This window comes from Mobula hypostoma, chromosome 25 (assembly GCF_963921235.1).
Source record: "Mobula hypostoma chromosome 25, sMobHyp1.1, whole genome shotgun sequence".
In the NCBI taxonomy this organism is placed as follows: Eukaryota; Metazoa; Chordata; class Chondrichthyes; order Myliobatiformes; family Myliobatidae; genus Mobula; species Mobula hypostoma.
In genome coordinates, this window is record NC_086121.1 from 47145341 (window position 1) to 47169442 (window position 24102).

Sequence of the window (24102 nt, forward strand, 5' to 3'; positions counted from 1 at the left end):
ATTTCAAGTTGAACTCAATCATATTGTGATCACTGGTTCCTAAGAGTTCTTTTACCTTAAGCTCCCTAATCACTCCCAGTTTATTATGTAACACTGAATCCAGTGTAGCTGATCCCCCTAGTAGGCTCAATTATAAACTACACTAAAAAGCTATCTTGTAGGCATTCAACAAACTCACTCTTTTGAGATCCAGTACCAATCTGATTTTCCCCAATCAATCTGCATGTTGAAATCTTCCATGACTATCATAACATTGCCCTTTTGACATGCCTTTTCTATTTCCTGTTGCAATGTTGGTCCACATCCCAGTTACTGTTGGGAGATCTGAATGTAGCTGCCATCAATGTCCTCTTGCAGTTTCTGAACTCAACCCACTAGGATTCAACATCTTCTGATCCTATATCATATCTTTCTACTGATTTATGCCATTCTTTACCAGCAGAGCATAGGAGTATTTCGACTCCTATGTCTTATGGTCTACTTCCTCAATGTTTGTTGATACACATGTACAGCATCCGGTATGGAAACATCACATCCTGATATGGTAGTTGCTCGGTATATGATCACAAGGAATTGTTAAGAGCTGTGGACACAGTTCAGCACATCACAGAAATCAGCCTCCCCTGCAATAACTGTACTGATACTTCTCACTGCCATGATAAAGCAGCCAGCATAATCAAAGATCTCACCCATCATGACCATTTTCTTTTCTCTCCTGAGAGCCTGAATCACCAGGCTCAAGGACAGCTTCTATTACACTGTTGTCAAACTAGTGAATGGTCTCTGCGTACAATAAAACAGTTTCTTGACCTGCCAATCTGTCTCGTTATGTTCTTGCACTTTATTATCTACCAACACGCTTTCTCTGTAAGCACCTCCTTCTATTACAGCCCACTCCATCTGCATGATCCCTCCCTCCATTATGACTCTCTTCCTTCTCTATACACCTCCCCATTTCTGAGTCCTTTCCTCACCTACGTTCCCCCGTTCATGTTTCTGTAACCGATCCTTCCCCCTGTCACCTTATCTTTGTTTATTTATTGAATAATCCATCCTCTAGAATGAGATACAGTTTTGGATATAATGCAGGGATTTGGAGGGTTCATATACAAGTATCTATAATAATAATAATAATAATAATAATAGATACGTTATTGATCCTGAGTGGGAAATTATTTTGTTACAGCAGCAACATTTAAAACACACTTAGCAGTCTGCAGACTTAACTAATAATAAAGTACAGAATAATAATATACACAATAATATACCAATGTGCAATAATAATGTACAGAATAATAAAGCAGAGACTATTGTTCTACGATGTGTGCTCTCCCATCACAGAGAGATGAACTGTTTTATATGGTTATTGTATTTAGTAGGATCATTGTGACAGTGGAGCAGAACTAGTCTGTTTGAAAGGGTGCTCCACGGCTTATTCTGTGGGTAGGTCATGGAGATGATGTGCCAGATTGTCCATAACGGATATATATCTATAATAACAGATCTCTGAGGGAGCATTTCAAGCTGGACCTAATCCAGGTATGGAGAATTTATACATAGAATGACAGATCCCCTGGGTGGGTTACAGGCTAAAGTCTAATCCAGACATTTGGGGGTTTATAGACATAGAATAATATATATGTGGGATCTAATCCAGGGGTTTGGGGTTTACATAAAGCATAACAGATTCCCAGGAGTGAATTATAATCTCACTATTTTCTCTCCACCCCTCCCTCCCTTACATCCCACTCTCATCCTTCTCCCTCAAATATCGAGGGGACGATCTACCAGGGGGAAGCCTCAGTAACTGAGACTCTGGCACTGAGTCTGGCTCTGTGGCTCAGAATGGAAGGGTGGGGGGGGGAGGAGTGCAGTTGTGATAGGGAATTCCATAGTCAGAGAGAAGGTAGGAAATACTGCAGATGTGAAAAGACACCTGGATAGTATTTTGCCTCCCAGGGTCAAGGATGTCTTGGATCAGGTTAACAGCCTTCTAAAGGTGAGCAGCCAGAAGCTGTGGTACATATTGGTCAGAAAGAGGCTGAGGTACTGGAGAGAAAACATAGGGGATTAGGCAGGAGCTCCAGGGTAGTAATCTCTGGATTGCTGCCTGTGCTATGTGCCAGTCAGGGTAAGAATAGAATGATTTGGCAGGTGAATGTGTGGCTGAGGAATTGGTGCAGGGGGCATGGATTCAGTCTCCTGGATCATTGTTCTGAGGATGGTATGATGGGTTACACCTGAACCCAAAGAGGACCAACATACTTGCAGAGAGATATGCTAGGATCTGTTGGGGAAAGTTTAAACTAATCTGTCAGGGGAATGAGAACTGGACTGATAGGTCTGAGGATGGGCAGTTGGTAGACAAATAGATGAGACTGTGAAGAAGGACAAGCAGATGTTCGAGGCACAACTGCACAAGTACACGGATGTCAGTGAGTTAAACCAGCGGGAAGAGTTTAAAAAGGAATACAGCTTTATAGAGCAGGCATCAGAGTAGAGGGAGACAGAGTAGGAGGGCTTTGGTTCTTAGGTGATAATGGGGCGAGGCAAGGTAAGTTACCTGTGAAGAATAGAAACAGGAAGTATGTCTGTGAGGCCAGTGTTCTGCACTGAGTGTCAGATATGGGATGTCTAGGAGACTCTCAGCCTCCCGGAAGGCCCCACCTGCGCCAGGTGCGTCGAGCTGCACTTCCCTAGGGAACTGGAGATGCAGCTCGATGACCTTCGTCTGGTCAGCGGAAGTGTGGAAGTGATAGAGAAGCACTATAGGCAAGTAGTCACACCCGGGCCTCGGAAGACATAAGTGGGTAACAGTCAGGAGGGGGAAGGGCAAGAGTCAGATACTGGAAAGTACCCCTGTGGCTGTCCCCATAACAATAAGTACTCCTGTTTGAGTACTGTTGGAGGGGAAGCAACGGTGGTCATGCCTCTGGCACGAAGTCTAGCCCTGGGCACAGAAGGGCAGGGAAAAGAAGAGGATGGTAGCAATGACTGGGGACTTTATAGTTAGGGGGCCAGACAGGTGATTCTGTTGGCGCAGGAAAGAAACACGGACGGTAGTTTGCCTCCCAGGTGCCAGGCTTCGGGATGTTTCTGATTATGACCACAAAGTGGGAAGTGGGAAGCCAGAAGCTGTGGTACATCTTGAAGTGGGAAGGTGAACAGCCAGAGGTTGTGGTACATATTGGTACCGACGGCAAAGGCAGGAAAAGGGAGGAGGTCCTGAAAACAGACTACAGGGAGTTAGGAAGGAAGTTGAGAAGCAGGACCTCAAAGATAGTAATCTCGAGATTACTGCCTGTGCCATGTGACAGTGAGGATAAATATGTGGCTGAGGGATTGGAGCAGGGGGCAGGGATTCAGATTTCTGGATCACTAGAATCTCTTTTGGGGCAGGTGTGACCTGTACTGTTACATACCTCAAGGAGATCTTGTGACTTTCTTGAGAATGATGTAATAGTCTTTTGGAGGTCACCTGATGTAATTTTCCCACCGTTGTGAGGTCACGTGATGACATGTTCACCATGGGCATAAAAGGGAAGACCTCTGGTGACGCAGTTAGTTTTCCAGCTAGAATGTTTGTCAGTGTCTCCATTCCATTTTGTATTTGTTTTATGATGCAGCTTCATTTTGAAAACGGAGTGTTACGTTCTGTTGCAAGGTATAACAGTGCTGGACTGGCAATTTCTGCTAGATTTGTTGATGTACCTTTTCAGTAGTATTGGAGAGTGAAGATTTTATCGAAGTACAGGACCTGAAGGATTAAGGGAGGTTGGTATCGTTCGGCAGTTTAATAAAGGATCGACCTTATTGAGTCTTTGTTGAAGAAGTAGTGACTAGCATCAAGGATAACTCTTGCCAAAAGAGCAAGGAAGTTTATGCAAAGCGCTCTCTAGAAATTAAGGTCAGTTGTTTTAAGCCGTTTATTTCCTTCCTCGTGAATCCTTTGGACAGAACCAACAGGGAAGTCGCGTCTATGAAGAAATCCTTCTCTAGAGAAGTCTCTCCCAATTGAGCGTATAAATCTGTTGGACTTTCGAATTTACCATTTTAAGAAATGTATTTGACTTTACTGCTTTAAGAACTGTTTTCGAATTTATCACTCCAAGAACCAGTGCCGAGTGATGATTTGTTGAATGGCCGCATAGCGGTTAACTTCCAGTTAAGGTTTTCGTTTGTTTTTTATTGTTTATCCATGTTTAACAAAAAATTGTTTTGTTTTTATATAACATCTCTCGATTGATATTCATTGTTGCTGGTTACGTAACAGTACAAAATGGACAGGTTGCAGCTGAATCTGAAGATGACCAATATTCTGGCAGGGAGGTTTGCTAAGGCTATTGGGGAGACTTTAAATTAGGATTGCTAGGATGTGGGAACCGAACTGAAGAGACGGAGGAAGAGGTGGTTGGCTCACAAAGTGGTCTGGTTGGCCACAGTACAGACAGGAACGGGTGCTGATTCTCCTTTGTCTTTCAGTCAGCGTCAGGCGGGTACAGTCAACCTTCATAGCTTCGGGCTCTGAAACGGGAATTGTAGACAGGGGCAAATGGCAAGGCAATGTAGACTGACAAGGAGCTTGGAACTCGCATTCATCTTTGATGTCTTTGGAAGGTTCAGGAAGGTGTTGTGCTGTGCCTCCGAGTTCCAGCCGCTGGAGGTGGCTAGGGTCCGGAATTCTATGGCATAATCTGACACAGATCTGCGTCCCTGGTTCATGTGCAGCATTTCACGGGCAGCCTCTCTCCCATGTTTGGAGCGATCAAACACTTTTCTCATTTCCTCAGAAACTGAGAACTACTGCAGAAAGGGGAGCCTGCTTCCGAGATGGCTATTCTCCATTCTCTCACCCAACTGGACAGTTGGGTGATGATGTAGGCTGCCTTGGCTTGATCAGTCCGAAATGTTGCTGGTTGCAATTCAAAAATGAGGGTGCAGTGTGAAAGAAAAGAGTAGCAGGTACCAGGCTCACCTGAGTACTTTTCTGGAGGAGGCAGACGGGGCTCTTGGACGGGAGGAGTGAGCGAGAATACAGAGGGCGGGGCAGAAGATGCAGTCGCAGAATGTTGATGGGTGCTCTGGGACAGCTGGAGTGACTGAGTCTGGGCCACAAGATCAGCTACGTTGGCAGAAAGCGACTCCACTGCCCCGAACATGGAGTCCAGTCGGTTCTGGTGTCTCCCCAGCATCACTCCCTGTTGTTCCAGGGCAGCTCTCAGACGACCGGGGTCTGCTGGATCCGTTATGTCCAGATTGTATTGTCAGGGCACTGGACCAGGGATCCAATCACAGACCCAGTACTGTGCACAGAGTTTATTTTTTTTTAAGCATGTTATACCAGACATTCAGTCATTCTTGTCTGGCACGTGGTGTCAGGATTAACTGGGTCATGTTATGAACGTTCCTGACTTGACCCTTGTTTTTTTTGTTTTTTTTTATACGAGGCCGAGTAGCTAGCTCAACACTCAACCTGGCACAGATGGAAAGCATGCTCGGTGTGGGGGGGGGGGGGGTAGCCCGACCTGGATTCGAACTCGGAAACCTTCACTCTGGAGTCCAGCGCTGATCTCACTGTGCCTCCAGCCGGATATTAATTGAGTAACAAAACCCGAGGTGCAAACAAGGTCAGCATCAAAATTCAGGCAGAGATCAAAACATCCACAAAACCAGAATCAGGAAACAGGCAGAGTCGATATTCAGACAGACAGAGTACAATCCCAAGGTGCAAACAAAGTCAGCGTCAAAGTTCAGGCAGAGATCAAAACATCCAGAAAAATCCAAAAACCAGAATCAGGAAACAGGCAGAGTCAATATTCAGAGAGACAGAGTTCAGATACAAATGCTGGAAAGACTCAGGAAAATTCACTGGCACAATCTGGCAACAAACAGGTGAAGACACAGGACTGAAATACACTGAGCAATAAACAGAGAGGCAGATGATAGTTGGAGCACAATGAGACACAGGTGGCAGCAATACAGGTAATAATGAGAAACAGGTGAGAGACAGAGTACTCAGTAATACAGGGGCTGCAGTAGAGCAGGAGCAGGGACAGGAGCACGTGGCAATACAAAACCACAGACTGACAGCTGGGGGGGAAACACACAAAAAGACAGAGTTCAACTGGAGGTACTGACATCTCCTCATTACAGGAAGGATGTGGAAACTATAGAAAGGGTGCAGAGGAGATTTATAAGGATGTTGCCTGGATTGGGGAATATGCCTTATGAGAATAGGTTGAGTGAACTCGGCCTTTTCTCCTTGGAGCAACAGAGGATGAGAGGTGACTTGATAGAGGTGTATAAGATGATGAGAAGTATTGATCGTGTGGATAGTCAGAGGCTTTTTCCCAGGGCTGAAATGGCTAATACAAGAGAACACAGCTTTAAGGTGCTTGAAAGTAGGTACAGAGGAGATGTCAGTGGTAAGTTTTTTATGCAGAGAGTGGTGAGTGCGTGGAATAGGCTGCCAGCAGTGGTGGTAGAGGTGAATACGATAGGGTCTTTCAAGAGACTCTTGGATAGGTACATGGAGCTTAGAAAAATAGAGGGCTATGGATAACCCTAGGTAATTTCTGAAGTAAGTACATGTTCAGCACAGCATGATCGGGAAAAATTGCAGTCAGTTTGATGAGTTGAAGTGTAATATGGGGACAAAATCGAAAAGGGTGATGAATACATGACCGAAGTTCTTATATTGAATGTAGAGTATACAGTTAATGATTTTGTAGCACAGTTAGAGATTGGCAGAGATCAAAACATCCAGAAAAATCCAAAAACCAGAATCAAGAAACAGGCAGAGTCAATATTCAGACAGACAGAGTACAGAATAAGGTTGATGATCTTGTGGGCAGCACTGAGTCGTGGCTGAAGGAAGATCAGAGTTGAACTTTATATCCAAGGATACGCATTATAGCAAAAGGACAGGCAGGTAGGCAGAGGCAGCGGGGTTGCTCTTTTGGTAAAAGAAATAAAATAAAATCCTTGGAAAGAGATGACATAGGATTGGATGGTGTAGAATCCATGTGTGTAGAGTTATGAAACTGCAAGGGTAAAAAGAACGTGATGGGAGTTAAGTACAGGGCCCTGAATAGTAATTGGCTTGTAGGGTACATATTACAATGGGAAAGAGAAAAGGCATCTAAAAAGAGCACAGTTATGGAGGATTTCAATATGCAGGTAGATTGAAAAATCGGGTTGCTTTTGGATCCCAAGAGAGGAAATTTGAAGAACACCCACGAGATGGCTTTTTAAAGTGGCTTGTGGTTGAGATCTCTAGGAGAAAGGCAATTCTGGATTAGTGTTGTGTAATGAACCAAATTTGATTAAGGTAACATAATAGAACTCACATTGTAGTTTGACGACTTGACTTGGAGAGGGAGAAGTAAAGCCAGATGTATCGTTATTACAGTGCAGTAAAGAGTAACTACAGAAGCATGAGAGAGCAACTGGCCAAAGTTGATTTAAAGGGGGCACAAGCAGGGATGGCAACAGAACAGCAATGGCTAGAGTTTCTGGAGCAATTCGGAAGGTGCAGGACAGATACATTCCAAAGATGAAGAAGTATTGTAAAAGGATCAGGCAACTGTGGCTGACGAGGGAAGTTAAAGACAGCATAATAAGAAAAGAGTGGGCATATAATTTAGCAAAAATTAATAGTTAGAGGATGGGAAGCTTTTGAAAACCAGCAGAAGGAAAGTAAAAAAACCAATACAAGAGAGAAAAGATGAAATACGAAGGAAAGCTAGCCAGCAAAATAAAAGAGGATATCAGAAATATTTTCAGATATAAAGAGAAGCAATAGTGAATATTGGACCACTGCAAAATGACATTGGAAAGGTAGTAATTGGGGACAAAGAAATGGTGGATGAACTCAATTAGTATTTTGCATCAGTCTTCGCTGTGGAAGATGCTAGCAGTGTATCTGAAATTTGAAATTGTTGGGGCAGAAGTGAGTGTAATTGTTATCACTAAGGTGTTTTGGATGCTGAAAGTTCTGAAAGTAGATAAGTCACTTGGACTAGATGGACTACACTCGAGGGTTCTGAAAGAGGTAGCTGAAGAGATTGTAGAGGCATTAGTAATGACTTTCAAGAATCATTAGATTCTGGAATGGTTCCAAAAGACTGGAAAATTGCAAATGCCACTCATTTTTAAGAAGGGAGGGAAGCAGAAGAAAGGAAATTAAAGACCAGTTAGCCTGACTTCAGTTGTCAGGAAGACGTTGAAGTCTACTTTAAGTATGAGGCTTTGGGGTACTTAGAGGTACATGACAAAATAGGTCAAAGTTGGCATGATTTCTTTAAGGGAAATCTTGCCTGATAAATCAATTGGAATACTTTGAGGAAATAATGTGAAATAATAGAAAAAGGAGATTCAGTGGATGTAGGGCTTAACCAAGCACATTCATTTCTTAGTTGCTAGGAAATTTTGGACTATTCTGCTGGTGTATAGTATTGTGGTTTTCTGAAGATTTACACAGATATTGCAAGGCAAGCCTAATTGTTTAATGCTATTGTTTAGTGACTTTGTGATGATACCAATTGGAGATAATACTATTGAGACAATGTATACCCAGTTCATGTTCGTAATCTTTCAGTAATTTCAGCATATTTGTGGTGTTTTTCACTTCTTGATTTGTGTGTTTGGAATGACTATATCTATTCAGTAAGTTGTTCTTGCTTGTTTATCCTGTAGTATTATAACTAGACTTTTATATTTTGTAACTCCAAAACATTAAACAAATTGGAAGAAAGACAAGAGAGCCAGGAATGCGAGTCTGTCCATTCTTTACTTTAAGCAAGCACTCATTCAAGCAAGCAGCCATTCATATGCTAGTGTCATGATGAAGGCAATTTATGTATTTTTACATAAAACCATAATGAATTATATAAATAAAGAATGCTTAATCAAACAATATATTTGCAACTTTTTCTTTTGTAGTGATAATTTCTTCATTTTTCTGGGTTATGCGTTCATTTGAGTTTAGTGATGTATACTTATCAGAATTGCATATGCTTGCATGGAGTGCTGAATCCTTTTCATTGATGAAAATATACCCTTACAAGTTTTCAAGTGTACATAGTGTTTTCTAAAATTTTTCATTTCAGTTTTTATTTTTCTATGTAAATTTTCCAGATTGGCTTTAGACTAAAATATTATGCCAAAAGAGTACATTAATATGGGTATAGCTGAAGTGTTTATTGCTTTTGATATATTTTTATCATTGACCTCTGTTTGACAGATTTTCTTAAGTCTTGAAGTAAATTCTGTCAAAAGTTTCCCCTTTATTGCAGTGTGATTGATTTTCTTTGCTTGTTGATATCCCAAATTTTCATAATTCATCCATTGGTTGTATTGTATCCTGTGGCTCTGTTTTATATTCTACTAGTACTATAGCACCTTTCTTTATGTTTAATGTTCTGCACTTACCTAGTCCAAAGTTCATGTTTATAATTTTTTTGAAATAGTTCTACTATTTGAATTAATTGCTTTAGCCTTATTATGATGCTGCTGCTGCTGATTATTATTATTGTTGTATATGCATAGTTTGCTTTCTTTTGCATATTGGTTGTTTGTCAGACTTTGTGTGTGGTTTTTCATTTATTCTATTGTATTTCTTACTGTAAAAGCCCACAAGAATATATATAGTGACATATACTGTATGCACTTTGATAATAAATTTACTTTGACCTCATATATCTGGTCCCTTAGAGTATCTTTCAAAAACTTACCCTCTATTGACATCAGCCTATAATTCCCTGTCTTCATCTTAGAGGCGTTCTTATACAACAATGCAACATTAGCTATCTTCCAATCCTCTGGCATTTCACTCATTGCTAAGGACTTTATAATATCTCTGCCAGAGCCCCTGCAATTTCTGCACTGGCCTCCACGAGATCCGACAGAACACCTTGTCAGGTTTTGGGGATTTATTCACCCTAATTTGCCTTTAGAGAACAGCCACCTCCTCCTCTGTAATCTGTATATGCTGTTTTGCCTCACGTCTATAGACTCTGTGTCTATCTCACCAGAAAATGTAGACGCAAATATTCTATTTTATATCTCCCCCATCTCTTTCGGTTCCATGCAGAGATCAATTTTATCCCTTGCTATCCTTTTCCTCTTAATATATCTGTAGAGGCCCCAGGATTCTCCTTCATCTTGTCTGCTTCCAGCAGCCTCATGCCTTCTTTTTGCTATCCTGATTTCCCTCTTAAGTGTTCTTTTGCATTTCTTACACTCATGTACCTTATTTGTTCCTTGTTGCCTATAATTGCGATGCACTTCCTTCTTCTTCCTAACCAGGGCATCAATATCTCACTTAAACCAAACTTCCCTAAACCTTTTATTCTAGCTTTGCCTTTTATTCTAACAGAAACATACAAATTCTGTACTCTCAAAATTTCACTTTTGAAGGCCTCCCATTTAACAGGCACATCTTTATCAGAAAACAACTTGTCCCAATCCACACTTAACAGAATTTTTCTGATACTATCAAAAATAGCTTTTCTCCAGTTTAGAACCTCAACCCAAGGAACAGTTCTCCTCAATTATCTTGACATAATGGAATTATGATCACTTGATCCAACGTGTTCTCCTGCACACACTTCTGTTCCTGCCGTCTTGTTCCCGAAGAGGTGGCCCAGTATTGCACTCTCTCTAGTTGCAATCTCAATATATTGATTAAGGAAACTTTACTGAACACATTTGACAAGCTCTATCTCACCCTGCCTTTTAACATTATGGGAGCCCCAGCTGATATAGGGAAAGTTTAAAATGACCCACTATCACACCACATGTTCACATGTTTCTTGTAGCTGTCTGCAACCTCTCTGTAGTATTGCTCCTCTAAACCCCACTAACTATTGGGTGATCTATAACAGGGGTCCCCAACCTTTTTTGCACTGCGGACTGGTTTATTATTGACAATATTCTTGCGGACCAGCCGACCCCGGGTGGGGGGGGGGGGTAGGGTTGCCAATGGACAAGAGTAGCAGTCAAGTATGTTGTGTTTACCCCAAGAAAGACTACCATGACCATGAAGCCTTGCACGGGCACCTGTGTGCACATGCGTGTACGTGCCGCTTTTTTTCTACAAATCGTTTTTAACGATTCTGTTCGGGTGGGGGGGAGGGTGTTAATCAAGACCGGAATATAGGTGATAATACACTCAATTTCGATTCTAAAAGAGTTTATCTAACGAATTTAATATTACTGTAAACACACAGCGCATATTTTCCTCAAATGAATATAGTGATAAGTCAATTATCGGGGAGGACAGGGGAGCTTGAAGTAAGTGTTGAATGAACTTCCAGTAGAAGTGGTAGAGGCAGGTTCGATATTATCATTTAAAGAAAAATTGGATAGGTATATTGTCAGGAAAGGAATGGAGGGTTATGGGCTGAGTGCAGGTCAGTGGGACTAGGTGAGAGTAGCGTTCGGCATGGACTAGAAGGGCAGAGATGGCCTGTTTCTGTGCTGTAATTGTTATATGGTTATATAAGTCACTTATAAGTCAATAGCATCATAACATTTTAAGTAATGCTTGGATATTAAACACACAGCGCATATTTTCCCCGTATGAACATATAAAATCTTTGTAACACACCAATATCGTTGAACCAGTGAGAGCCGTGGGCTTGTTTTCCTGCAACAAGACGGTCCCATTGAGGGGTGACGGGAGACAGCGATACTCAAAGGGGGTTCCTTATGTCCAGTCTATTCCACAATTTAGTTTTCGTTGCAATCATTCCAGAGATATGTTGGAAATAGAAGCAATGTTTTCAGTAATCTTGTGGCTATCTCAGGATATTTAGCCTTGACTTTGATCCAGAATGCTGGCAGAGATGTTATATCAAACACACTTTTCAGTTCGCAGTCATTTACAAGCTCGAGGAGTTGATCTCCTCCCCGCGCTGACATGGATGACGCGCAGGTAATGACCTCTTGTGCGTTGAAGCTCAACAGTGGGCGTGACAGGGAATGAGGAAGGGTAGCACATGCTTCGCGGGCTGGTACCAGTCTGCGGCCCGGTGGTTGGGGACCACTGATCTATAATATAACCCCATTAATGTGGTCATCTATTTCTTATTCTTCTGTTCTACCCATATAACCTCAATAGATTACCTCTCCAGTCTGTCCTGTCTGAGAACTGCAGACAATTTTCCTGACTAGTAATGCCACTCCTCCTTCCCAGTCTAAACAAAAGAACTCTGAAACATTGAACTTCTAGTCCTGCCCCTCTTGCAATCAAGTCACACTGATGGCTACAATGTCATAATTCCACATGCTGATCTATGCTCTAACCTCATCCACCTTAACCACGCCATTGAAACAGACACAACTCAGAATATCATTTCCACCATACTCAACCTTGCAATCCCAGTCTTTGTATCATGGTTTAACAATATCTGCACTGACATTCTAGTTCCCAACCCCCTGAAACTCTACTTAAAGCACCTCAGACCTTCCAGCAAGGATATTAGTCCTTCTCCAGTCAGGTGCAAACTGTCTTGTCTGAACAGTTCTCACCTTTCCTGAGAGAGACTCAATTGGCCTAGAAGTTTGAAGCCCTCCTCCCGCATCACTTCTTTAGTCAGAATTAAACTGCATTATCTTCCTATTTTTTGGCCCCACGAGCTGAGATCATAACCCTGGAGTCTTGTCTTTGAACTTAGCACCCAATTCCCTGAACTAATTCTGCAGGATCTCATCACCCTTTTTACCTATGTCATTGGTTTGGCCGTGGTCCATGATATCTGACTGCTCACTCTCCCTCTTAAGAGTTCTATGGTCTTGATCTGAGATGTTCCTGACTCTCACTCCTGGGAGGCAACGTATCATCTAGTAATCTTGTTCTTGACAACAGCACCTCTTGTATGTTCCCCTCAACAAAGAATCCCCTATCACTAGTGCTTGCCTTTCCCACCTCCCCCCGCCTTTTCTTCTGTGCCTCAGAGACAGACTCAGTCCCAGAGACTTGACCACTATGTCTTGAAGGTGTGTAGTACACAAATATGGTCTCAGCTCCAGCTGCCACTGACCCATCAGAAGACCAAGAACAATTCTTCCAGTTGATCCTGGCAGGGGATGCAGCAGGAAAACATTTTGGGACTTATGTATCCTCTACAGGTTAATAGGGTCAGTCAATGAGAAAAGAATGACATCGGAGTAAGCCAACAGGATGGCCTGCATGTCTGGTTCTTGCAGAACCAGACCTGTCAACCTCTTCCGAAGAAGACACAGGAATGGCTCCACACAAATAGAGTGCAACTGCTTCAACATGGGACACCTCTACCCCATCCCCTTAAAGTGAAGGCACCATCATGGAACCATTAATCTTCATGAAGAACTTTGGAGCAGTGTAAAACAATAAGACATGGGCCACACAACATGGACCAAATCCGAATGTGGGCAGAGTCCAGTTCATGAGATGTCAAACGTCTTCTCCTGATCCCCACGGCTGTGTGTTCAGCCCACTGCTGATGCATTACTCTGTCACAGAATTCAGTTCAAACTATATCATCAATTTTGTGGATGACACAAAAGTGATTGGCCTCATCAACAACGATGATGAGACAGAGTACAGAGAGGAAATGAAGCAGCTGGTGGATTGCTGTGAGAAGAACAACCTAAGATGGGGAAAATGGTGGCGCGACGCAGCTCGCTGCGGCCACTGCAGTGGTGACGTCTGTTATTTGTCAAGTAGGATGCCATGCACAATCCTGATTTGATGGAGACAGACCTGAGAGCATGGAGGAACATCTGGTGAAACTTCTGAAATGTCTGCTTCGCTGCTGCTGCTACTGTGTTGTCCAGAATCTCCGGAGGAGAAGGCCCTGAGTCCTCGGCTTTGCTTGTTGCTCGGTGGCCGGGGCAGTGTCGAAGCCCTCGGCAGAGGATGGTTCTTGGAGAGGCTGTGTTGTAGGGGCTGGTCAGAGGCTCGAAGTTTTTGGATGGACTCAGAGTCCGCTGCACTCGGGTGCTTCCAATGGTGCTGCATCGGCAAATTGGCAGCGCTTGGAGGTTCATGGCAGGGAGAGTTCCTCCCTTCTGCCGCCTGCGTGGGATGATGAGTCTATCGAGACTTTGAGACTTTTTTTTACCGTGCCCATGGTCTGCTCTTTATCAAATTATGGTATTGCTTTGCACTGTTGTAACTATATGTTATAATTATGTGGTTTTGTCAGTTTTAGTCTTGGTTTGTCCTGTATTTTCTTGTGATATTATTCTGGAGGATGCATGCATGCATTTCTAAATGACAATAAACGAAAACTTGAACTGAAGTCTAAACATGGAGAAAACCAAGGAAATGATTGTGGACTTTAGGAAGGTGCAGATGAACCACCTTCCTCTGTGCATACATGGCTCCTCCATAGAGAGAGTTAAGTGCACCAAGTTCCTGGGAGTTCATATCATAGACAACCTCACCTGGTCCCTCAATATCACCTCCCTGAATAAGAAAACACAGCAGTGCCTCCATTCTCTGAACAGATTGAGGCAAGCAGGATTCCTACACCACCAGTGCCCCACCTATTTTACCATTGAGAGTGACCAGACAAGCTGCATCTCCATCAGGTATGGGAGCAGCAGAGCATCGGTCCAGAAGTCCCTACAAAGGACTATGAGAACAGCTGAGAGGATCATAGGTGTCTTCCTACCATCCATCAGGGACATTTGTCAGGGACTGCATATGTAGGGCCCTTATTATTATCAAGGATCCCACCAATCCATCCAGCATCCTCTTTGACATTCTACTATCAGGCAGAAGACTTCAATGCATAAAAACAAGAATGGTCTGGATGGGAAACAGCTTCTTCCCTCAGGCCATTAAGCTTCTGAACTCCCTGCCACATTGTATTTGAAGTGTCATCGGATAATTTGTACTGTACGCTAAATACTTAAGTTATAAACTTTACTTTCTTTATCTATGTGTAGTTCTTTTTTAGATTTAATTCTTACTTTACTGAGTGTTATATGTGTGTTACGTGTTATATGTACTACTCTGCTTTACACCCTGGTCTGGAGAAATGTTGCAAACACGAAAGAATCAGCAAATGCTGCAAACACACAAAATTCTGGAAGAACTCGGCAGGTCAGGCAAGATGCTGCCTAGCCTGCTGAGTTCCTCCAGCAGGCTGTGTGTGTTCCTTTGGAGAAATGTTGTCTCATATGGTGGTATACATGCATATAGTTAAATGGCAATGACAATCAACTTGACCTTGATTGAGAGAGAAAGGTGAATGAGAGACCAGTAACCACCCTCTCATACCCCCAAGACAGGTGCTTCAGGTCCCAGACTAAGGTAGTTGTTCCAAATGGATTGTCCTGGAACCATACGGGACTGGTCAGTGTTGATCTGAACCAGAATGGAGCCCAAAAAATTGGCCATTGCTGGGCAAAGATCTTGTCCTGAGCTCCGCAGTACCATTTTCCCCTTCTTGGGCAGCAGGACTATGACTATCCCACACCAGAGGCCAAGTTCCCCCAAGACTCTCAGGAGGCACTGAGGATTTCAACAGCAAGCCCATCCAGACCCAAACCTACTCTCCCTAGGTGGTTGAGGGTACTGGTCTGTTCCTGTAATGATAGGACAGAATCCAGCCACTCAACATCCTTGGGGCTGACCTCAGATTGGTCCTCCCACAAAATTCTGTGAGCATCCACTCTGGATGGATCTGGTGAGGGACGCTTGAAGAATTCCCACTAGATCCATGACAGATGAATTGCTTGTGGATTCCTCGCCACTGTTCTGGAGAGTAGAAGGGAAAGTGAGGTGCAAATCCTGCAACATCACATCAACACCTCAACACCTGTCAATCTACAAGTCTCTGAGTGCTTCCTTCTTCTCCCAATATCTCTGCCTTTCTCAAGTCACTTGATGACAGATTCGTGCTCCTTGGTCAGGCAACCAGTGGAACACACCATTAATTAGTCCTCCAAAGCAGAAAAGGGGAGCTTTCCCAAGATTAGCAGGAATATCTGAATACTTCACAACACAGCTTCCTCCAGGCCACACAAAGGTCCAAGGAGTCACTGAAGGCTCTTCACCCAGTAATCCCGGGAGAAGAAATCCAGGTAGGAGGGAGTTTATCATTGTTAAAGATGGAATCAATTCACAGCTTCCATTACAGTTTAGTAACCATCCTTGGCAATCTGCCAGTCATTGTCGCTCACACAGAACTCAAAAAAATAGTTCCAAATCTTGTAAATCAGATTTCTTTCAAGAAGAAAATCACTGCATTCCACTGCCAAAAAGGAAGTTCACATTCGCCCCAACTTTCCAGCATTCCTTTCAGCTGTTCTTTTGGATTTTCGCTCCTGTAACATCCAGCTCAACAGGAGAGTTGACCATTGGAGTGTGTGAAGGGACCTTCACTCTGATGGATTCAGACACAGTGTGGCAAGAGAGAAGGAGGGAAGGACAGAAAAAGGGAGAGTGAGAGAGAAAGGAAGAAAGTACAGAGAGAGTGGACAGAGGAGATTGAGAAGAGAGAGGGGAAAGAGAAGGAAAGAGAAAGCACACATATGCAGATGATCTCCGTCTCCCATGCAGACCTCTCTCTCTCTCTCTCTCACACACATATACACACATGCATGGATGTGCATCACTCTCACTCACCACTCATTCACATGCGCACTCACACTCAATCAGAAAGTTATACTCACACTCTCTTCCACACATCTACATTCAGTGCTTACATAAAATATTCACTCCCCCCATCCAAGTTTTATTGTTTTACAACATTGAATCAGTGGATTTAATTTGGCTTTTTTTGACACTGATCAACAGAAAAAGACTCTTCGTGTCAAGGTGAAAACAGATTTCTACAAAGTGATCTAAATTAATGACAAATATAAAACACAAAATAATTAATTGCGTAAGCATTCACCTTCTTTAATATGACACACCAAATCATCACTGGTGCAGCCAATTGGTTTTGGAAGTCACATAATTAGTTAAATCATCAATCATGAAGAAATGGAAAGAATATGGCACAGCTGTAAATCTGCCTAGAGCAGGCCGTCCTCAAAAAATTAGTGACCCTTGCAAGAAGGGGACTGGTGAGGGAGGCCACCAAGAGATATATGACAACTCTGGAGGAATTAAAAGCTTCAGTGGCTGAGATGGGAGAGACTGTACAGACAAAATCTGTAGTCAGCTATATAAAAACTTAGTTAGACCCCACTTGGAGTACTGTGTTCAGTTCTGGTTATCTCATTACAGGAAGGATGTGGATACTACAGAGAGAGTGCAGAGGAGATTTACAAAGATGTTGCCTGGATTGGAGAGTGTGCCATATGAGAATAGGTTGAGTGAACTTGGCCTTTCCTCTTTGGAGCGACAGAGAACGAGAGGTGACCTGATAGAGGTGTATAACATGATGAAAGGCATTGATTGTGTGCATGGCCAGAGGCTTTTTCCCAGGGCTAAAATAGCTAACATGAGGGGCCATAGTTTTAAGGTGCTTGGAAGTAGGTACAAGGGGGATGTCAGAGGTAAGTTTTTCACATAGGGAGTGGTGGGTGCGTGGAATGTACTGCCAGCGACGGTAGTAGAGTCAGATAAATAAAGTCTTTTAAGAGACTTAAGAGACTTATTAAGAGAATAAAGAGATAGGTATGTGGAGCTTAGAAAAATAGAGGGCTATGTGGTAGGGAAATTCTAGGTAGTTTAGATCCAGAGTAGGTTATATGACCGACACAACATTGTGGGCCAAAGGGCCTGTAATGTGCTGTAGATTTTAACAACTGTTGCCCTGGTGCTTTACCAGCCACAGCTTTATGGGCAAAGAGAAAGACACTGTGGAAAAAAAATTCACATGAATTCTAGGCTAGTTTGCCAGAGGCATGTGGGAGACTCTGAATTCAACTGGAAATTCTATGGTCTGATGAAACCAAAATTGAGCTTTTTGGCCATCAGACTAAGCACTATGTTTGGTGTAAGCCGAACACATCACATCATCCCTACCGTGAGGCATGGTAGCAGCTGCATCATGCTGTGGGGATACTTCACTGCAGCAGGCCCTGGAAGGCTTATGCAGGTAGAGGGTAAGATAAATGCAGCAAAATACAGGGAAATCCTGGAGGAAAACCTAATGCAGTCTGCAAGAGAACTGTAACTTGGGAGAAGATTTGTTTTACAGCAAGATAATAATCCCAACCATAAACCCAAAGCTACATAAGAATGGCTTAAAAACAACAAAGTTAATGTCCTGGAGTGGCTAAGTCAGAGTTCAGACCTCAATCCAATTGAGAATTTGTGGCTGGACTTGAAAAGGGCTGTTTATTCATGATCCCCATGAAATCTGACAGAGCCTGAGTAGTTTTATAAAGAAGAAAGGGGGAAAATTGCAGTGTCCAAAGCTGATAGAGACCTATCCACACAGACTCAAGACTGTAATTGCTGCCAAAGCTGTATCTGCTAAATACTGACTCGAAGAGGGTGAAAACTAATGCAATCAATTATTTTGTGCTGTATATTTGTATATTAGATCATTTTGTAGCGATCTGCTTTCACTTCGACGCAAAAGAGTTTTTTTCTGATGATCAGTGTCAAAGAAAGCAAATTAAATCCACTGTGATTCAATGCTGTAAAACAATAAAATACGAAAACTTCCAAGGAGGCTCTGTACATTCTCTCATATAGAAATACAGATTCACCCTTAGGCCAACACAATCACCGTCTCTCACACATACACACACCTCCCTGTATCAAATTCACACTCTCTCTCTCTCGTACACACACATGAAACAGAAAACTCTACATCCACCAACCACTTTTATGACCCTAACCATCACCATGAGCCCTAGAACTGGCTGAGAGACTGTCTGGGACACTGGCTGTTCTTAATGCAGGACATCGGGCTCCCCAGAACTTCACCTAAGCATTCCTTCCGCCTCAGTGAGTGGGAATCAGGCAATGGGCTCCCAGCAGTGGTGGGACCAGGTAGGATCATTCAGAGGAGGTGCCATATGGTGAGCGCAGGGCCATATGGTGAGACACAGGGCAGGGAGAGGAGAGCGGGAAGGAAGAGGAAGGAGGATAGCAGAGAGGGAGACTATTGGAAAGGGAGGAAGGTGGAGAGGCAGCAAGAAAGGAGGGAGATGTCAGAAGGACGGAGAAAAACACAGGAAGGGAAGGAAGGAATGAGACTGTGAGGAGAGAGGGAGTACTGCCGGAGGGAATGCTGTTCCTAGAAATGTCCCCTCAGAGAAGGAGGGAGGAGGCACGGAAGCCCCCCTTAGACACCTGCAGCCAGAAGGCACAGCGGAGGCACACCAGCAACCCCTGCACCTTCATCTTGAAGACATTTGCTCCCTCAGTGCCTCTCTCAGGAGGCCCAGGAGCCAGGCACTCCATCTCTTCTGGCGGCGGGGTTGGAGGAATGGGGTAGGTCACAGTCTTCACTCCCAGGGTACCCAGAAACCCCTCCAAAGTTGCGACCAGTCCACGGAGGCTAGTCCAGTAGTAAGCCAGCAGATCTAGGAGCCCGACTTGGGAGGGCCGAAGGTGCCTCTGGTCATCAAGCTGACGTCCCAGGAGACAGGAGAGCAGGGTGAATGCCCAGAGGCGTTGGGAAAGCCAGGCCACCCCAGGCTGGGTGGATGGAGGCTCTGGGAGACCCAGGGGAATGTCTGGGGGCATGAAGTCTGGGTGATCTAGTGGCGGGCCCAGCTGCTGCCTCTGGAGCAGAAGGAGGAGAAGGGATGGAGAAAGAGGGGTGAGAGGGGGAGTCGGGATGATGGGGCGTAGAGAGAGAGAGGGGAGAGAGACAAGGGTGAGGATTTGGTCACATCTTGAGAGCCCAAACACACACCCTCATTTATACCTCTCCATGTCTGCATCCTCTCCCTCCCCCATACCCTTGCTGTCTCCAAGCCACCCTTCCCATCTCCGTGACACCTTCCATCCCCTACACGTTTCCCTGCCTGCTTGACACTCTTCCTCCTGTGCATGCCCCCCTGACTCTGTAACCTCTTCTTTCCCATAAACCTCTCACCGTGACCCCGTACGGCCCCCACCTCTGGGAACCCTCTCTCCCCCCCATCACCTCTATCTGTGACACCCTCACTTCCTTGAATACCTCCTTCCCTCCCAATAAACACTTCCCTGTCCCCACTCCATCCCTATGCACCTCTCCCTGCCATAAACCTCTCCACATATCTGTAGCCTCATCCCTCCCTTACGCACCTTGTCATGACCTTGACCCCTCTGCCACAAGACCCTTCCCCATCTCTGCGGGGCCTTATTTCTCCTGCTTCCTTCGCCATTTCTATAAACCCTTCTCTGTGTCTGCGACCTCTCCCCACCTACATTCACTGTCTCTGTGGCCCCCCCTCCCTTCACGTTTCTGTGAACCCCTCTATAGCCTGCACCCCTTCAGTCTTTGACCTCTTCCTTCTCCTGTGACCCTATCACTGTGACCCCCCCACCTCACTCTCTGTGACTGCCTCCTTCCATTGCACCTCTCCCCATCTCTCTAATCCCCTCCATCCCTTTCACCCCTTCCCATTTGATCTCTCCTTCTTCTGTGGCTCACTCACCTACATCCTTCCCCGTTTCTGTGACCCCCATCATCCCCCATGCAGCTCCTCAGCTCTGCAACTCCTCCCTTCCCCACATTTCCTCTCCCCATCTCTGTAACCACAACATTCCAGGACTCACATAGAGGTCCAGCAGTTGGTCAGATTGAGCACTGAGTTCAGCCACCACATTCTCCAGCTGGGTGACCAGTTGAGAAATTCTCCTGGTACGGGATCGTGTCCAGATACTGGGATACACTGCAGAAAAAAGGAGGATTCGTGAGGGAGGGAAAGAAATGAAGGCATGGTTCTGGGGATGGGAAGAGAGGAGGGGAGTAGAGGGGGATGGATGGATGGAGGAAGAGGAATGGGTGCAGGGAGGGAGAGATGGAAGGATAATGAGGCAGTAAGTGAATTACAGTAAGAGAAGTAAGGAGAGATGGAGGGAGAGAAGGAAGGAGAGTGAGAGGTGACAAGGTGAGAACTAGAGGGAGAGAGGAGAGGTAAGAAGGAGAGAGAGGGAGGCAGAGGGAAGGCAGGGGACAGAGAGGGGTGGGGGAGAGACGCACAGTGCGAAGGAGAGATTGTCTGGCAGTGGCAATGTAGGTTGTATGGAGTTACAGTATAAGAGTACAGGGACAGAAGGATGGAGGGAGGAGTGAGAGTGCAATTTAAATGGAGAGTGTGTGTGGGGAGAGAGGGAGAGAGAGAGAAATAGAGAGCATGATATTCATTCCTGGTGATCTGTTATCCTATACACAAACCCTGTGAACTCTTGGATAAAATCCCACCCTGTAACTCCCTCCCAGGGATATGTTATTCAATGCATAAACTCCCAGGCCCTTAGATTAGATTCCAACCTGTAACCCACTCCTGGAGATCTGTTACACAATACATATACAGTAACTGCCGAACACCAGGACTAAATACAAGACTGGCTCACTCCCAACTATGTAAATTGATACATAAAGGTTAGGTTACAGAGATTAGTAAAGAGACAGGGAGGGAGGGGGTTATAGAGATGGGGAGGCACATAAGGGAGTGAGGGGCTACAGAGCCTGTAGACTGTAGAGGAAAAAGGGGTCACAGAGACATGGAAAGAGGGTACAGAGATGGGGGAGGTATTGTGGAGTAAGGGGTTTGCAGAGAAATGGAGGGCTGTTTGGGAAAGGAGGGTTAAGACACAGGGAAGGTGGGATGGAGGTTACAAAAGGTGGGGGGGGGGTCCTGCCACCTGTTAACTACTCACGGGATCTTCCTGTGCTGTTCTCTTCCATGTCCCCAGCCTTGCTCCCTTCGCTGCTTCTCCTCCTCAACCCATTTGCTGGGTTCCTTCTCCACGCCTCTGCTTCATCTGCATGACCGAATCACCTCTGTGAATACCTGCTTGTGCGGAACTTCTCTCACTTCCTCTCTCACTCACTCTATTCCTTTACCTCCCTTCCTCCCTCTGCTCCTCCCCTTCACACCAGGTCTTGCATAGCTCCCAGCTTGTCCCTCAAGAGCTTAGGACAACTCCTCCCCTGCTCACCAAATTTCCTACGCCCATCGACTCATCCTTCGGGGATGTACTGGCAGCCGTCCAAGATCTGTTAACCCTTGCGGTGCTGTCCTGCTGGGATTTACCACTTCACTCTCTGTAAACCCTAAATCCTCCCCGGAGATTACAGTGGCACCTTTTATCCCCTTCCCCCATCCTAGATTTTCCAGTGTTCACAGAGAGAAAAAAACTAGTAACGGGTTACTCCTGTCAACTGTAATGGAGTATAGTTAAAAACCTTCGTTTTTGAAACAATAATAGAATGCAGAATAAAATGTTACAATTACAGAGAAACTGCAGTGCAAAGGCCACAATGTGTAGATCGTGAGGTCAAGAATCCATCTTATTGTAATAGGTGACTATTCAATAGTCTTATAACAGCGGGTAGAAGCTGCCCTTCAGCCTGTTGGTATGTGTTTTAAGGCTTTTGTATCTTTTGACCAATGAGAGGGGGAACAAGAGGGAATATCTGGTGTGGGTGGGATCTTAGATTACGTTGGCTGCTACCCCGAGGCAGCAAAAACTGTACAGATTCCACCAAGGAGAGGCTGGTTTCCATGAAGTGCCGAGCTGTGTCTGAATAGGTTGCTTTCTATGGTGCATTAATAAAAATAGGTGAGGGCTGATGGGGACATACTGCATTTCTGTAGCCTCCTGAGGAAATAGAGGAACGATACATTCTCTTGGCTTTGGTGTCTAAATGTTGAGAGAGGGTTTGTCTTTCCAATGTGTACAGATCTTCCCCTGAGAGAGTAATCTACCTGAGAGAGAGGGATTGATGGACGCTGATCAGTGTACAGAGAGAGAGAGAGACTGAGAAACACCGGTTAGTATACAATGTCCCCTTCAGAGACAGGGACAAAGAGACACCGGTCAGTGTACTGATATTCCCTCTGGCAGAGGGACTGAGGGACATTGGTCTTTCTCTCTCTCTCTCTATGTATGTATATCTCTATCTCTCTATCTTTCCGATCCATGTACCTGTCGAAATAGCTTAAATGCTGTTAATATGCCACTTCTTCTGACAAAAAAAATTGCCCTTCAGGTTGCTTTTAAATTCTCACCTTAAACCTATGCCCTCTAGTTCTTGATTCCTCAACCCTGGGAAAAAGACTAAAGCTATAAGTGTCATGGTCCGGATTGGGGTCCCTTTAAATTTAGCTTGTTTATGCTATGATCCGGACAGTTGATTCCCTGTTTTCCCATGTCCCTTGAAATTGGTGATTAGAGGCAATTAACACCCGGCTGAATCGGTAGTTTATAGTCTCCGGCTTTCAGCCATTCAGGGCGGGAGCGTCTGCAAAATCTGCAAAGTCACGGCGTGCCAATGTCATCCGGCCGGAGCAAGTCTAGTCTCTGCCGAAGCGTGTGCTGGTAATTCGCCCTTCCTCACCGGAACAGCCCTGTCCAGTTACCTCGCCAAAGTGAGCCTGCAAAGTTTCCTCACCGAGGTGGGTCTGTCAGTTAACCCGCCGGAGGGAATCAAGAACTGCTGTCTACTGTTCCCGGGCCGAGTCGAGAGCTCGCCACTACCTGGAGGTTCCAAGTCAAGTCCTGGCTCCGGCAGCTTTCAAGTTCCAAGTCAAGTCCTGGTCCTGGCGGTATTCAAGCACCAAGTCAAGTCCTGGCCCTCGCGGCTTCCCAGTTCAGAATCAAGTCCTGACCCTGGCGGTCTATGATTCCTGTCCTAACCCCATGTCTGAATCCCTTCTCTGCCCCTCTTGCCTCTAGCCCTCGTCTGCAGCCCCCGCCCGCACTTTGGTCTAGTTCCATTGCCGGAGCTAGATAGGTACTGTCTGGTGTTCATTCGTGTTGGTCTTGTCTTGTCTTGTCCTTGCCTCCATGGGGTAAGTCAGGCCGTCTTGCTGTTGCTCTGCGGGGGGGGGGGGTCATGTTTTGTCTTGTCTAGTACTCGCCTCCGTGGGGGTAAGTCAGGCCGTTTTGCCGTTGCCCCACGGGGGGTCATGTTCTGTCTTGTCTTGTCCTCGCCTCCATGGGGTAAGTCAGGCAGTCTTGCCATTGCCCCGTGGAGG

The 24102-nt window shown here is 44.8% G+C and overlaps 1 protein-coding gene across 1 annotated transcript; it reads right to left on the reverse strand.

Moving 5' to 3' along the window:
- Positions 1–18534: 18534 nt before the first annotated feature.
- Positions 18535–21911, reverse strand: LOC134337798 (cardiotrophin-like cytokine factor 1). Its single transcript, XM_063033050.1, has 3 exons — positions 21779–21911; positions 20672–20787; positions 18535–19690 (listed from the first exon to the last, which is right to left on the reverse strand). The coding sequence occupies exons 1-3, from the start codon at positions 21804–21806 to the stop codon at positions 19214–19216; spliced, it is 621 nt and encodes a 206-aa protein (XP_062889120.1). The 5' UTR covers positions 21807–21911; the 3' UTR covers positions 18535–19213.
- Positions 21912–24102: the final 2191 nt, after the last annotated feature.

Coding starts and splice junctions, on each gene's coding strand:
- LOC134337798 (XM_063033050.1), bottom strand. CDS start 21,806: ATGGAAGAGAACAGCACAGGAAGATCCC. Junction 20,788..21,778: donor GAACAGCACAGGAAGATCCC/GTGAGTAGTTAA, acceptor TTTTTTCTGCAG/TGTATCCCAGTATCTGGACA. Junction 19,691..20,671: donor ACCAACTGCTGGACCTCTAT/GTGAGTCCTGGA, acceptor CTTCTGCTCCAG/AGGCAGCAGCTGGGCCCGCC.